Consider the following 16581-nt stretch of genomic DNA (forward strand, 5'->3'; position numbering starts at 1 on the left):
AACCTTGTTCCATTTCCCCAAAATATCTTGATTATGGGCTTGCTGGCTAGAATCTATTCACTTTTGCAAGCATTTACATTACATACACTGCTACATGTAGCTACATGCTAACGTCAGGGAAACATGTAATCTTGGTTGCTGTTGTTGATCCTCCCTGATTTTGGATCATATTACTGCCGGAACATGTCCAGTTATTTTTCGAAGCTTTAACGTTATGTGTTGATATTTAGACGTAGAAAGTGCAACTATTCTCCCCGGCAGCAACTACACTGCTACACCAAGCTACATGCTAACGTCAAGGAAACATGTAATCTTGGTTAATTCCTTGTCAAGATTTCTCGTTGTATTCCTACTGGAACATTTCCAGATTTTAGTTTAGAAGCTTTTATTGGTGATTTTTCACAGTAGTTATTTTTAGCCACATATGGCTGGGATTACGTTAGCTAGCTAGTAACAGCATGGTACGTTGGTGTGTCTTTGGGTGTTCACCGTCTCAAACCTTTTTCCATTTCCCAAAATTCCTTGACTATGGGTCCGTTGGCTAGAATCTATTCACTTGAGGAAGTGTTATCTGTGACAGCTCCATACTGTGTTACAGGCATTTTACAGTGTTGTTTCAGCAGCTAACGTTACATGGAGCATACGATAGGCTTCATCTCTCTCTCATCCCCACAGATACCGCTATCATGTCGTTTACATATTACCGCTGGAATATGTCCAGTTGTTTTTAGAAGCTTTTAGTGATGATATTCAAGTATGTGCCACTATTCTCCCTGTTACAGTCATTCCCCGGAAGCAGCTACACTGCTACATGTAGCTACATGCTAACGTCAGGGAAACATGTAATCTTGACTGCTAATGTTATCAATGTCTCCATGTTTTTAGATCATATTCCTGCTGGAACATGTCCAGTTGTCAAGATTTTAGTTCAGATGCATTTATTGGTGATTTTTCAGAGTAGAAAGTGGCGCTTTTCTGCCTGTTACAGTCGCTTTTTGGGCCTTTCAAAACCGACTTTACGCAATCCCAGTCTTAAGAAGACAGGTGCTAAAACACAGCGGCTCAGGCAGTATGTGGAAATTAAGTGTTTTTTGAACACCTGAGCATGTAAACACCTAACAGTAGAACCCTAAAATACAAGTATGAACCTGAAAATGAGGACAATAGGTTCTTTTATATCTGATCTTTCTAGTTTCAAATAATGCGATTTCTTTTACCAGTCTGGGCAGGGCCATGCCAGTGACGGAGCAAACCAGTTTGACTGTCTGGCCGTAGTGGATGTAACCGTCTCTCACAGTGAACTCTTCTCCTTCTGACTCCTCGTCATCCACTGGGGGGGGGGAGAAAACGGATGTCAGAACATATTCTCTACACTCAAACCCACATTCCATCAATCAAACCTTTTCTTTGTCTGCGATGATTCAGCTGTGTAATTACTATAACACAGCGTGGGTTACATTTCAAATGAACAGACAGCGTCGTGCAGATAAAGTGACAAGCCGTCACACAACATTCCTCTCTTTACTCACACTGAACCTCCACATGGTTCAAACCTCCTCTACATTAATGTACGTGTGCTGGTGTTGCAGCGACAGGAGACTCACACAGGTGGATGTAAAAGGCGCCCCACTGCTGGGAGCTGGCGTGAAAGTTGCCGCCCTCCACGTGTAGGTAGCGCGTGCTGACTGTTTGGGACCGAAGCCGGTTGAACAGTGCCACCTTGGTCCCTGATGCGATGCACACTGCAGACAAGAACGCACACACACACACACACAAACACAAGGGTTACACAACGGCCCAAACATGACATGTTGTTTTCACGTCAGCTGTGTTCACAGTGATGATCTCAGCAGAGGAGGTGATGTGTAAACTGCAGGTGTGCTACATGTGACACAACTGGGTTACTGGCAAGACTCTAAAGTGAAGCTACACTGCCCCCTAGTGGCTGGACATAATAACACTGATAATAATGTGATTTTCTTACAGCAACTTTCAAAACAGAAGGAAATATCAAACATTTGGCAAATAATAGCAACACATTTAATATATAGAGCACTTGTCATAGTCTCAAAGCCACTTTCCATCGGAGCATTTTTGAGAAGATGGTGATATTGATGTGTAATTTGAGCTGGGAAGAGGTCAGTGCTGTCTCAAATGTGTGGGGAGGGAGTTCTAGAGGGAAGGGACGCCTGTGGAGAAGGCGCTTTGGTCTTTTGTCTTTTTTTTAAACCACTACAACAGTATTAAGTATGAAGGGGGGAGAGAGAGATGGGATGACATGCAGCAAAGGACCACAGGCTGGAGTAAGGACACTGTCTTTGTACATGGGACTCTACACACTGAGATACTGGGCACCCCAAACCTTTTTTTTATATATTTTGTCAGTCACACCGCATTCACTGAACAAGTGACAGCATCCCCGCATCTTTTTAAGGGGTACAACAATTGCAATTTTCGTGGCTCCAGCTGACAATGACTCAAGTTCGTTTGCCCCCTATGTACGGTTCATTTGGGCAGGTGTGAACACAGCAATCAAACTCAGGTGCACACCAAAACAACCAGACCGAGACCTTCTTGAAGAGGTGGTCTCGGTCCGGTTCCAAACTAACTCTGGTGCGGTTCATTTGTGGTGAGAATGTGTTCTGACTTCGATCCGAACCAACTGCAGTCACATGACACATTGTTTGGGTTAAACATGAGCATGTTACAGTCCTGGAGGATTATTAATGTGCACCTCCTCCTGTACTGCCTTAATATGCACATTCAGCACATCCAATGCATCAAAACATTGTTTTCTAGTTGGAGCCGCACCTCGTTTTCAACTGTATGGTTTGACTAAAATGAACAATGACAGCAATATAGTCCACGATGAGCAGCGCTAAAATCAACCTGCGTAGTTGTCCCTCCATTGTGACATTAGAAAGTGTCACATTTATCTTGCAAGTGTACTCTTCTTCAACGTTTGCTTTACTTCCTGGATTTTTCCCACATGGAAATTCTGACCAATCAAGAACAGCTTTCTCACACAAGGCATTTGATCTGGTCTGCTTGTAAATGTGTGACAGCGCAGAAGGAAGTGTGCATCTACTCATGGACGAGAGGCTTGTACTCATGACAGGGTGAGATGTAAACATTAATACGTCCTCCTCGGCTGAGCTAGCAGTAGATGCACACTTCCCTCTGCGGTGATACGGTTGTTAGGTGTAGTTTGGTAGATGGAAAATAGTTCCTACATGAAAATGCTCACAACAAGGACTTTGGATTATCTTGAGTAATAATAAAGTCTGTTAAATAGATCGTATCCAAAATAGGCCACACACACCACAGCTATCGGCAAACAAATAGTTCAGTGTACACTCCTACGCTCCCACACTCCCCCCAGTACCTGACAGAAACAGACAAGCACAAACTTACAGTCAGCGTTTTTGAGCGACTGCTTCTTTTTGGAGGGCTTGGAGATGACTTTGATCCTCTTGCTGAGGAAGACACCGATGTCAGCGCTGTTGCCGTAGAACATCTTGACAGACAACATGAAGTGCTTTCTCTTGTCGGAGTCGGATATGTACAAGGTTTTGGCTGTGCAATAATTCTGGGGTGGACATGGTGGAGAGAGGCAGAGAGGGAGAAATCAGAACACATTACATCTTATTTTTATTTTCCTGCTGCATACGCTCGATTCTGTCCGACGGTTCCTGGAGAAGGTAGATACACAAAGTGACACAGGAACACAGCTCACATTCCTATTTTCGTTTAGCAGCCTGAGTGGTGATTCAACATGTCACCTGTCATGTATTTGTCACCACTGTCAACAGAAAAATGGCTGGAATTAATAACCTTCAAATGCACTGAGGGTAAATGACACACTGCCTGTATAATTTCTGTACAGTGCCTGAAGGGAAGGCGTGAAGTAACCGCATGTTTTTGTGTTACACTAAATAACAGAGTGGCAGCATGTGTGTGTGTTGTACCTTTCCCTCTAAGTTAAGCTGCTGCATTTCTTGGTCGCTGTTGCCGATGCCGATGAAGGCACAGGGCTGCGACTCCTGCTCGGAGCAGCCGTCCCGCTCCATCTGCTCCTTCTTTTTCTTCCAGCCGCTGCCCATCAGGTAAACACAGGGAGGAGGGCAGAAGAACCTGCACGCAGACACAACAAATACCTATTAATCTTTGGTCACAGATCCTCACACCGTCCGTTTTCTCCTTCATTAATATTTACTGTAACATCTGCCAGTGTAAAACCGCTTAACCACTTCCAGTCTGCGGGGACACCAGCGTCCCTCGGCCGACATTACTGTCTTTAAAAGGCGGCAGCAGGCTGAGTAAAGATACTGGTGTCACATGAAAGTAGAAGAAGCTTTTCAGTAATGTTTATGTAACACTCCAAAGTGGGATGACCATGTTCACAGGGGTCTCCTGACCTCTCGTATCAAGATATCTGAATGAAAACAGGTTGTGTAGGGACCAACGAGTCTCCCCTTTCCAGACTGGCCCACTTCATACTAATCATACTAATGTTTTTTTTGTATGCAGTAGTGTTGTCACGATACCAAAATCTTTGTTTCGGTACCAATACCAATATGAATTCCGATACTTTTCGATACTCTTCGGTACTTTTCCTAAGGAAAAGTCCTTTTGGATACAAACCTTTAGAACAATAAATAGTAGGGGTGTAACGGTACCAAAAAAATCATGGTTCGGTAAGTACCTCGGTACGGACGTCACGGTTTGGTTGCTCAAATGTTCCACCAAGTTTGTTTTGTCTCGTGTTGTCTCCCTTTGCGAGGCAGACTTTCTCTTGTCTTTTTTCACATACGCCAGCTGCGAATATTGATACAGGTGTTGTCATACACACCACTTGCACTATATATGCTCCAATAGGAACAAGGAAGGCATTTGTGTGCATAAATGAATTAAATAAATGAATGAACTGAATCAATTTAAAAAGTACCGGTATTTTCCAAATGCAGTATAGTACCGTTTGGAATACTCTAGTACCACGGTATTATATTAGTACCGGTATACCGTGCAACACTAGTATGCAGTATAAATATGAATTTTCGCCTATTGTATACAAATATTTCTGCACACTGGAGCCTCTAAATAGTCTTGGAGTTGCATAAATTGGGTCTGACTGGAAAGCTGAGACTCAGATGGATTCAGTGAGCCCAGTTTTATTCATGTGTGATGATGTTAGTCCCCATAGTAGCCATTTCATTGAACATTTCAGCACAGTTTCCAACCGATCATTTTAAAAAATCGTTGTCTGAATCAGGCGGGATGATTTGTATTTCAGGATCCATGGTGATTCTTTTTGAGAACTGAAATGCTCGCCATCCAATCAATGAAAAATACAATTCTTGCAACAGAAATCTCCAAATGTCAAAAGGTTATGATACCAAAACAAAGCATGGGTTTTTCTGGGGTGTTCCTCAAAGTCCTAGTGTCTTACTGTGGTGTTTTAGAGGGCTTTTTGACCATTTTCATCAATTCTTCAGTGGTAAAAAAAAGCTTACATTTTGCACCTAATCTGTGTAACAAATGGTATTAACCCTAAAATGGCTGCAACAACTTATTATACATAATTCAGCATGCAAATGACCGTCATATTCTTCCGTCATGATGTTCTACGCCCTTATACACTCTAAACTTTCAAAGTTTGAACAGGCACCACACCAAAGCACACTGATTATTACAGATATATAACCAACGGCAACCTCTGAGGCTGAAAAATGAAGCAAATGCACAAGCGCCAAAAACTGCCACTTGAGTCTAGACTCACAAGTCAGTCTTTAGATGCTTTGCTTAACTAAAGACTAATGCCTTTCTCCCTGATTTTGTGTTTAGATGGGCGGATACAATTCATTTCCACAATCTTGTGGACTGAGCACACGTTTGATAAAACGGAGTTTAATCTCTCGGCATCCATTTTCAAGCTCTCTGTGTGTTTGTTTCCTTGCGGACGAGAAAAGGAGGAGTGCACATTTCCGGGAGGGCATGTCCTTTTAAAAAATGCAAGAGGCGTTGCTTTGTTGCCGGACGTTTTCTCCGGTGTGTTAAACACACTTTAGAAAGGTGTCCCCAGACTATCAGAAGGCGGAGATCTCTGATTGTCTGGTGGCGAGACTACTGAGTCTGGCTACAAAACAGTCAATCCCCATAGACCCCCGTGTTGAAATGCCACACTGTACAGCAGAAATAAACACGTTTACAGCCTTGTACAAAACAGTTTTGGTCTCTATAGCTGATTTCAACCTTCATGACAACTATATGACGGTGAATTATTTTAGAACTCACCAGTTTACATCTTATCAAGGCTTTGAGTGTACGTATATTTAAGGACGGGGCTGCTTAAGTGACAGGCTGTCTGTGAGGCACCACCACAGTCTTTGTTTCAAATCCACCCTTCGATCCTCCACAGTGCCCACCTCTCATCCAAATCAGGTCACTTCTGACTCCAAAAACCAAGATGGCGATGGCTGAAATGCTTACTCAAGGCTTCAAGACGACAGTCCACAGTCAGCGGTCCATTCTTTTTTATGCAGTGTGTGTATATAACTGGATAAACTTAAAACATCTTAAATTCTTCTCAAGGTTCCCACCTGTCAAATGATGCATGTCACTTATATGTGGTGTATACTATTGACCTGCTATCTCTCACTAAGGGTCCCCTCTTCCCACATAAAAACACAGAAATGGGTCCATGGTAGGGAGGGATGGAGTGGAAGAGGTAAAGGTCCAAATATATGTGACAATTTTTGCTCCTTTGACAAATATTTCAGTTTGTTGCTGTAAACAGAGACATGTCTCAATCCACTTTAAAACTGACTTTTATATTATTTGTCCTGAAAGAAGTCATTTCAACAACATTTCAACAGAGAACAATATTTGTGCAAAGTATATATCAAGAACACAACCCAAGAAACACCACTGTTACACCTCTTTCAATGGAACAAGCTGGATGCATCTCTCCATTCACACCAGGAGAGGGCAGACCTGTGCTGAGCTTCACCAAAGAACTTTTATCAGCTGCTGTTATATACAACCAAACTAAGCACTCTGTCCTCAAGCTGTCCAGCCTCATTTAGCAGATGTTAACATGAGCAGTCCAGCATGAAACTGATCTGTTAAAATAAACACGAAGCCAGAAATTCAAGTACAAACGTAACTTTTTTTCCATTTCAGGATTTCCTGCTCTTCTGCCTTGAAACACTTCCTAATCGTCAGGTACAGAACTTCAGCTTCGTCGAATCTGAACTCCTGTGCGTCAGAGTAGAACTGGAAAGCAACCTATTTCACAACACCACTGTCTGTCTCTGCGGGTGTTTGTCTACTTTCACCTCCTATAAAAAGCGCAGACACACACACAGAAGAGAGAGGCAGCTAGAAAGAGGGACATTAGCATTCCCCGTGCACCCACTCTCTCAGGCTCCCTTGTTACGATACAGAGAGAAGTAATCAGAGGTGCGAGACAGGCGACATGAACATGACGGCTTTGCAGGCCAAAGGATGTTGAAACAGTGACATGCACATGGAGGCAGGGACCTGACTTTGTGTCTGTGATGCAGCAGAAATCCCTTCAGCTAAGCACACACTCATTCAGATACTCGTGTGTGTGTGTGTGTGTGTGTGTGTGTGTGTGTGTGTGTGTGTGTGATCCGGCTGGACGCTCTATTGGTTACAGATACTGTGGTTTTAACTGAGCACACAATTGTAATCCCTGCATCTGCACGGCATTGAGCAACTCGCAACCCCGGCTAACACTGATACCGAAACCTGCACCAGCATGCATGTGACAAGTAAATGGTTTCCTCTCAGCGCCGCTCGCCTCGCCCGGTGTCACTTTAACTGGACAAGACAGCCACAATTTATCTGAGGAATTCATCTCTCCGTCTTTTTCTCCCGTCGCGCTCCAACTCTCCGAGGTGTCTCCGAGTTGGCCTGCGAACGGCTGATTTGCCAAGAGATAGGGCCTGATGAGATCGCAAGCAGCACCGCGGCTCGGGCCAAGAAAAAACAGGCGGAGGATGGAGAGCTGAGGAGAAGTTGCATAATGAGCCAGAGAAGAGGGGCGGGTGGAGCGGAGGGTGGGGAGGGTAAAAGCTATAAAAAGTTTGAGAATGAGAGGTAAAAAGGTGAGAGTAGAGTTACAGGAAGGGTTGAGGAAGAAAAGACGAGTTGCAGGGTTCAAGAGAGGAAAAGAAACTGCAAGACCTGTGTGCGCTCGTCCTTGAAACCTTGCACCTAAACATCAGTGCATCCCCCGCCTGCGTCTTTTATCTCCCCTATCCCCATTGCTCCCTTTCCTTCACCTGAACGTGGCCTCACACCGGAGATCGCCACTCGTTTCCTCCTCTGACCTTCTTTGAGATCAGAAAGGTCGAGGTGCCCACGTTGCACGGAGGCAAGCTGGAATGTGTGTTCTTCGTTCGCCTTCTTGTCCCCTTGAGTGACACACATTACCTCTCCCTACACCCTCGCGACGAAGGCAGCCAAGTTTGCGTCTCTACGTGATGCTAATACCTCCCTTAAAGGCTGAGCTGTTTGCAATCAGCGCACTCGACAAGAGGTCAGTGTGTGTAAGGGCTTCTGTGATGTTCATGATTAGAGGTCGGAACGTTCACACAAGTGACTTTTAGCTCATATCTGGAAAAAAAAGGAACTGAAATTGAAGACAGACGCAATAATAGTCAAAATTAGATTATAAAAAGTCTCTCTCTTGAAAAGCTCAACATTTTGGGGGTCGTCTGTAAAGACTGATATCACTCTTATATCTGTTTAAGAGCAGGGACACATGCTCCATGTTTTGTGACGTCGAGCGCTAGGTGCTTTCAAGGGTGCAGATGCAAGTTGCACCTAACGTTGCTATACAACCATAATTAGCACCATATCATAGCCTGAGATCCGGAGTTCGGAGCTGATCATATTCAAGGCGCTGCAGAGATTAGCCTTCAGTCAGCAGATTGTAGCTTGTCTTGTTCTTGCTGTGAAGGTTAGCTCCCAATGCTAAAAACAAGCCGGTTCGCTAGCCTCGGCAAGCTGTCCACACCAGGAAATCTGAGTGCTTGATGAATAAAATCCTTCACTTTGTTAATACGTATACATTAAAAAACAACCAGGAAATATAAGTGTAGCCCAATATATGGCTTTAAAAACTGGGTAAAAGGCGGATAAAATGTTAAATCACAAGCACTCGCTACGCAAACACATCCGCAGAAAATATCGTTGTTTCACGGTATCATGGTGGTGAAACAGAATTACCATTATTGATAATCAGAGTGACCGTTAAAAGAATGAAAATGGAGGGTTATTTTTGGGTAAACAAACATTTTGGTACGAGATTTGAAATTTGACGCCAGTTATTAATGGAAGAAAAAAGTCTCCCTTTTGAAAACAACTAAAATAAAGTTTTGATTTTGTGTCCAGTTGCATTTTTTCCGATGTTGTAGATGAGCAAATGTACACGGTGCAATAACCGTCAATTTTAATATCATGGTATACCTTGAAACCCTATTCATCATACTTACAGTATGATATTTATGGTAGGAAGTACCCTGGCTTTGATTGGCTGTTCCTAGTCACGTGACATGCAGGGTGTGTTGTTGCATTCCAAAAACGTAACTGTGTTAATCTTTGGGTGCTACCTCGATGGTATTGCTCTTGCTTTGAAGTGTGGTTCGGCTCAATCTACACTGAAAACAAAAAACAAAACAGGATTTAAGGGTGCAAAAATGCAGCACGTGTATGGGCCCAGTGACACGGCAACAGGCTGGTGACATGAAGCTGCAAACTGATGCCTGACAGGTGAAGCATCAACGAATTATAGGTTTTTGTTTCTAGCTGTGGTACTGTGTTATTCAGCTAGGTTAGCTGATGCTACGCTAGCTTTATGTGGTGCTGTTGTGGGGCATATGGGGATGCAATGGGGCAGTAATTGTGGGGCTGAGACACTGATCGAAAGAAAAGATTTTGTTTTTGCATACAAATGCAACTGGTTCCCAACTGGTCCACCAACGGGGTCAAGTTTTCTCTTAAGTCACTGGTTCATAGTCCACGCTGTTTAATGTATTCAGCGTCGTACTTGCTTTGGCCATGTCTCAAGCTAGTTTGCTGTCTCAGCTGTTTGTTAGTCACTCACTCTACAGCAGGAAACAGCACTTCAAAGTAAAAGCTCTGTGCATGATCTGACGGTCATCACATTATTCAAATACTGATCGGTAAAGGCATGCATGGAGATGGGTTAGCAACCTCAGTGGTTCACCACACTGTTCACCGAGGCGTTTCTGAAGTGGTCACACCTGTAGCAATGTGTCTCAGAGTGATCGGGGACTACGTCTGCAGCCAGCAGCCTGTTAGCTTAGCTTAGCATTAATACTGGAAACAAGAGGAAACAGCTAATAAAGCTCCTGGCCGAGAAATAATCTGGCACATGATGTGTTTGTGGACAAGATAGAAGCAAACAAGATAAAATGTGCCGATTATTAATGAGCTTTACAGTCGCTGGGAGGTGGGCTTTGTTGCCTTTTGTTGCTAAGTAACCGGCTACTTGCTATAGCCTCGTATTTATTGAGCACGACAGCAAAGTGGTGTCGATTTCTCCTCCAACTTTCAGCAAGAAAAATAATGAAAAGGAAATCAGTTTTATGAATGTGAAGTGTTAATCCAACACTGCAGAGAGAGCCAGAGAGATTACTGATGAAACTGGGTGATTTTTTTTCCCCCAACTATGAATCTGTTAAACCTCCAAAAACCTTCTCAGCCTCATTCTGTTTTCTCCAATCCAACATCTTCCAATGATAATCAATGCCTGAGGAAACCTTGGTGAAGGACGACTTGATGTTTGTATTTCACTCACCTTTTCTCATTGCCGTAGGATTTCTGTGCAACTTTTGCGTGCAGGATCATGACAGTTTGGTCACCTCGCTCCTTCAGGTAATTCCTCATCGCTTCTCTGCACGGTGAATACAGAGGGAGACAGAAAGAAAAGAGAGAAGTTTGTTTATTGACGAGTCATTTTGTGATCCAGCAGATGAGTTTAAGAGATACTGGGTGTGTTGAAACTTTAAGATGAAGACAGGGAGCATCAAGGGCTGGTGTTGGGGTCACTGTGTTTTTGTCACACACTGTAAAGTTTTACAAAGACTGGGGATCCTGCAGGGTCACTATATGCAGGACTACAACTAGATTATTTCGCATGAGTCCTTACGTGTCTGCAAAAACACAAACTCTAGAAACACAAGATAAAAGGCGTCATATGTCGACACTGTTCTTGTCAGTTCGGCATCAATATAAACTATAAAAACAAACTGTATTTACGTACTAACTTTACATTTAGGATTTTGATGTCTCAACTCTCAACCAGCCTCCGTGGGTTAGCTGAATTTTTTTATTGGGAGGAGAACATGGGAATGAGACGCCAACAGTTTTCTCTCTACAGTAAGTGCTGATTGAAGGATCAAGTACGTGCCGAATTCAACATCCACCAGTGTCTCCTCCTTTCCCACTGTCCAAGAGAACCAAGGCTTGACATACTTGCACCTCCTTGGAGTCTCCTCCATGTTTACCGTCTGGTGATGGGCAAAAATGAACCAACAAATCTTTCTGAACGACTCTGTTTGGTATCTAATGTGCCAAGTCAGCCTGTTGAATATCGGAGTGCTCATGAACCCTGACTTTTCCCACTCCCACTGTTATCGTAGGGTACTGCTCACGGTCCTTGCTGCGGTGAGTGATCAAGAACGATTGAATTGGACTCAAATCCAGACAGCCTGAACGAGACTGAACATACTGGACATAAGCTGCTCACCCAGGAGTATCTGTTGGGCTCCAACGACCTACCTATATACAAGCATTGGCTCGTTACCTAGAAAATACTACACATATAGTATACACAGCTAAGCAATTAGGGCTGTCAAAACTGTTCAGAAATGACGTTCGAATATTCCTTCTAAAAATAACTCATAGATTCGAACCATTCGAATATTTTTTTTTCCGCATTATGTCCACAAGAGGGCAAACTAATACAAGGAAACATACTTGTATATAAAACATAACTACCTGTAGGTATTTTTATTTCAACATAAACGTCTTTGAAAACGTTTACATACCTACACATTAAAACACATAAAACAATTATCTATAACATTACGTTATAAACGACCGCGGACCTCTCACTCGCCCCCCCTCTCTGACCCGTGACAACACCGCCCGCGGAAGCGCTGCGAATAGCCTCGAAGCACCGGACCGTGACCGGCTCGCTCCCTGCAGCGATCGGGTCTGGTCTATTTTCTGTGTGAGCCGTGAGCGAATGTGTCAAGCCGGGTGACAGAGACAACAGCTGGGAGCAGAACCGCTTGTCGACCAGGCTGGAGAAATGCACGTCTGACGCCAACGCCCACTCGCAAAGAGGACAGCTGCGGTGGTGTTTTTTTTCTCTCTCCACAATCGAATATCAATTTTCACATTCGAAGGTCAATTTTTTTTCAAATTCGAATTTAAATTCGAATTTAGAATATTCGTTGACAGCCCTAGTAGCAATGATCACCCCCTGGTGACTGGAATACCCTATGAAAACCTTGAAGCTATATTCTGTGCATAGCATTAGAACATCCTGCTACCAAAACTCAACTCCTTTTCCTGCTGCTCATTTTGTTGTTATGCAGTAACATAGTGCAGAATCGGCCCTGAATGAACGAGCGACGACCAATTAAATTGGAGCCCTGTTGAGATATCAGCCAGCTGAGGCCAAAGGTGCATTCATGAAGTTCCTCAGATGGTTGTTCTTCCAACTTTGTGTTCATGAGCTTTAAGTTGTTATGTGGGCACAACTTGGACAAAGAAGATATGATTGCTCAAGATTGTTTTAACAACAAGTTGCTAATAAAGAGCAAAATAAATGGGGCCGATTAATCTGACACCACATGAATGCAGCACATGGCTGTGGATCTAACTGGCATGTCGGCTACTTGCCCTTCAAAGAACCACAGATTGTTGGTCACTGACATTTCTGTAGTGCTGTCTTGAGCTTACGTAGCCTACCCACGTACAAGTGTGATGCTTAATTTATTAATGTACAGTCATACACGATGACGGGTGACGCATCGAAGAGAAGTTTTGTGGGGCCGGTCGCACTGGCTGCCGAAAGAGCATGTACTAACAGAGAGTTGCAGAAAACTCACCATATTTTGCTAAAAGTTTCAAAACTCAAAGGTTCGATACCTTGACAAGTATCAGCTCAAAGGAACCGAGACTGAGAAGACTCGGTCTGCCCAACACCGTTAAGCCTCGTTTCCACCAAACACTTTCGGTATGGTACCTTTGGAAGCAAAAGTAACCCTTCAGACATGGTACCTAGACCCTAGTGTGTCTAAACAGTACTCTTAAATGTGGGCGGAGTTGTTGTCACTCACTGTATTTCCTCCGTTATCAGTCTGAACCTTGTTTATTGTCCACAGAATGAGGCTGCAGCGAGAGGCAGCAAAACACCCTTTCATTTTATAGTTACAGTAATAAAACTCTCCACAGTATGAACAGTGGTTACATGAGCCTCAAAACCAGCCACAACTCAGCCCTGAGCAGAGTGACCGTCCTCTATTGACCAATCAGACTGCAGTGTTCACAGCTCCACCTTTTAGTACCAGATCTGTGTGCTAGGTACCCCAACAGAGGGGGGACCAAACATGGGGACAGTACGGAATGGATCCATTGGTACCATCCACAACTTTTCACAGTGGAAATGGGAAGAAAGCCCACTGAACTGAACTGGACGTCTACCTGCTTTGCTGCTTCCTGTTTGGTGCTGGAGAGAAAACACTGATCGGCTGTTGACAACATTCACATCAACTTCAGCAGAGCCAACACTAAAAACTTGAGAAAATATCAAACTTTTTTTATTTGTTATAACGTCAAGATGAGAAGAAGAGTGACTTAAGACTGCTCCGACCGAGTTTTACGACCACCTTACACCATACGATCGAGATCAGAAGAACGTTTAGCGTAAGGCCTGCATTAGTGTAGATGGATTAAAAAAACAAAAGTGCGAGGTATGGAATGAGAACATACAGAAACACACATACAGTACACTCGCAGTGACCTCTGGAAAGCCTCAGAGGCTGCACTGTCCGCTCGCCAAAAAAGCTATGTTCTCCCCCAGCTGGGTCAGTCTGAGGTGGGGGCAGGCTGAAACGTTAATGACCGGCTCAGAGGGACAGTGAGGAGCACGGGAGACGAGGAAGAGGAGGGGTGGAAGAAGGAAAAAAGAAAACACCAGAGCTGAAAAAACAAAAACAACAGCGCTGAGCTCACCAGCAAAGATTCCTCATCTCATGTCAAAATGTTGCAAGGTCTGCGCTCCAATTACTTCTGTCAACTCCCACACCTCCCCCACACCTCCGCTACACAAACACCCCTGAAATTATTTAAATATTTCGGGGAGAGCGCTGGAGCTTATGGCGGGCTGGAAAGCAAGAGGGTCAAAGATCAGGCTCAGATGCACAATTAAGACGCATCACACGCATGGACAGCGCACACCCCCCCCCCGACCAAATCTGCGCACATGCACAGATGTCAGTGACACCTGACACGCCGGGGCGCTTCAGAGGGCTCCCCACTCAGACACACAGCTTTCCACTCTGCCACGCAATACTGGGCCGCACGCTCGGGTTAGACAGGGCCTTTGTTATGAAAAGCAAGGGGCCCCTCACAGTGTGTGTGTGTGTGTGTGTGTGTGTGTGTGTGTGGGAGGCGGGTGCAGACGAGGAGGTGGAAGGCTGGGAGGGCTATTTGGTTTATCCATTTCATAATGGACCGGGAAACGTTTTATTTCTCGCCTCGCTGTGTGATGAGACAATTATTTTTCGGGGTAAAAGCTCCGAGTCTCGGAATTGACGCAAAATTATTTTCTGAATCACTGACGGAGGTACAATCCTGGAATTCCAAACATTTGAGGCCGTTTAACTGATCCCACGAGTCTGATACCATTTACACACCACATGGAGGAAATTATTTTCTCTTCCTGAATCAGGCAGGAACAAAAGGTGCAAACAACTACAGCCTTTTAAAACTATCACTTGCAAGGATGCGCTTTACAGTAAATAACGCAACCCTCGTCTGACGCTGAACGATACACTCAGTAACCCCAGGGAGACTCCTGAGCGCACAGCGATGATTGATTATACGGAGAACACGCAGTCCAAACCTGCTGATGTCAGGCCTGCAGGGCACATGTCACTGGACACCTCTGATGATGCCTGCGACCTGCAGGACGTGCAGGAAGGGTGACATCACTGATAAAACAACACGCACACACACTGTGGTTGCATGGTATGCGGCTTAACCATTCGGACACCTTAGTGCAAGCAAAAATGCCAAATTTGATCCAGATCCCAAGTTAGGAGGATTTGATGCTTTTCTATGGCACAGGCGTAGATTTCGGAGGGGTCGCAAAGTACATGTCTGGCTCAGAATTTGGAACATGTGCCTTTGTCCCACCCCAGTAAAACATAACAGTAGCAGAGGACTCTCGCATGTTTTTCTTTGTTCCGAGACACATCGCCATTTGTCTCTGGTGTCTTCAGCTGACCGCTTGTGTTCAGATTTCGTTATTGCCTCTGACACTTCCTCTTTAAAGGTCAAACCTCCATGCGCAGTTATTACATCCACATTCTAGCACGCTTGCTAGTCACGTTAGCAGCCAGAACAGCTGGAGATATCACTGTCAGCAAATTTCAACACATCTCCTTTGATGGACAGTCACGCAACACTTTGTCCAACTCATTGTTAAATTTTGTAGTCCTTGGCGGGGACGCATTAGGGCGCATCAGTGTTTACACTACAAAAGATTTGTGGTCAAATGACAACTAGGGAGTGATCGGATCACAATGCATCTTAGTGGTCATTTAGAATTGTATTTAGCGCTGTCCACTTGTGATCAGATCCCAAGAAGCATGTTAATACAAGGTGTATAAAGGCTCATAAAAGCATCAGCGCCTCCAGTAAAGAAGGTGGAGACAGAATATAACCTCAAAAGCAGTGGGTACAATCTGCCATGCAACAGAGAGAAGATGAAGCAACTACTGTATGCACTGTTGAATCAGGAAGTAGCATGACATTTCCACCATAAATCAATGTAGAAAAGATACACATAGGTGCGAAAAAATTAAACAGACTGCAGGAAACAAAGTATTTGATGGGAGGACTCTCAGACCCCAGTTTAAACTTTGGGTTTTAACAGTTGGTCAAACACAACAAGCAGTATGCAAACAGCACCAGGAGTTAACAGGACTGGAGCAGCATTTTTTTTAGTGTTTTCTGACATCTTCTAGACCAAACAATATATTGATTTAACGTACAATATATTTTTTTTCACGTTTCCAGGTGGTTCAAGACACAACATTTCCAGAGCTGGTACCTGCGGTTATTCCACAGGCTAGTTAATAACATGTCGGGCAGGAAATCCAAAGTGTGGGATCATTTTGAGAATGTGAAGGACGAACCCAAGGTGATATGTAAACTCATCTTCATTGGTCGACTACAAACATGACGTATCATCTGACACATGGAAGTAGCTACATGCCCATTAGCCCA

The 16581-nt window shown here is 44.1% G+C and overlaps 1 protein-coding gene across 1 annotated transcript in view; it reads right to left on the reverse strand.

Annotated features, from left to right (window-relative positions):
• Positions 1–16581, reverse strand: part of rbpjb (recombination signal binding protein for immunoglobulin kappa J region b) — a 92163-nt gene that overhangs the window by 13048 nt on the left and 62534 nt on the right. Inside the window, exons 3-7 of the mRNA XM_049568763.1 lie at positions 10853–10948; positions 3969–4134; positions 3415–3589; positions 1605–1742; positions 1218–1330 (exon numbers count right to left, since the gene is read on the reverse strand). Coding sequence (XP_049424720.1) covers positions 1218–1330; positions 1605–1742; positions 3415–3589; positions 3969–4134; positions 10853–10948 — 688 coding nt within the window. The remainder of the gene's footprint in view (positions 1–1217; positions 1331–1604; positions 1743–3414; positions 3590–3968; positions 4135–10852; positions 10949–16581) is intronic.

This window comes from Epinephelus fuscoguttatus, linkage group LG23 (genome assembly GCF_011397635.1).
Source record: "Epinephelus fuscoguttatus linkage group LG23, E.fuscoguttatus.final_Chr_v1".
Classification (NCBI taxonomy): Eukaryota; Metazoa; Chordata; class Actinopteri; order Perciformes; family Serranidae; genus Epinephelus; species Epinephelus fuscoguttatus.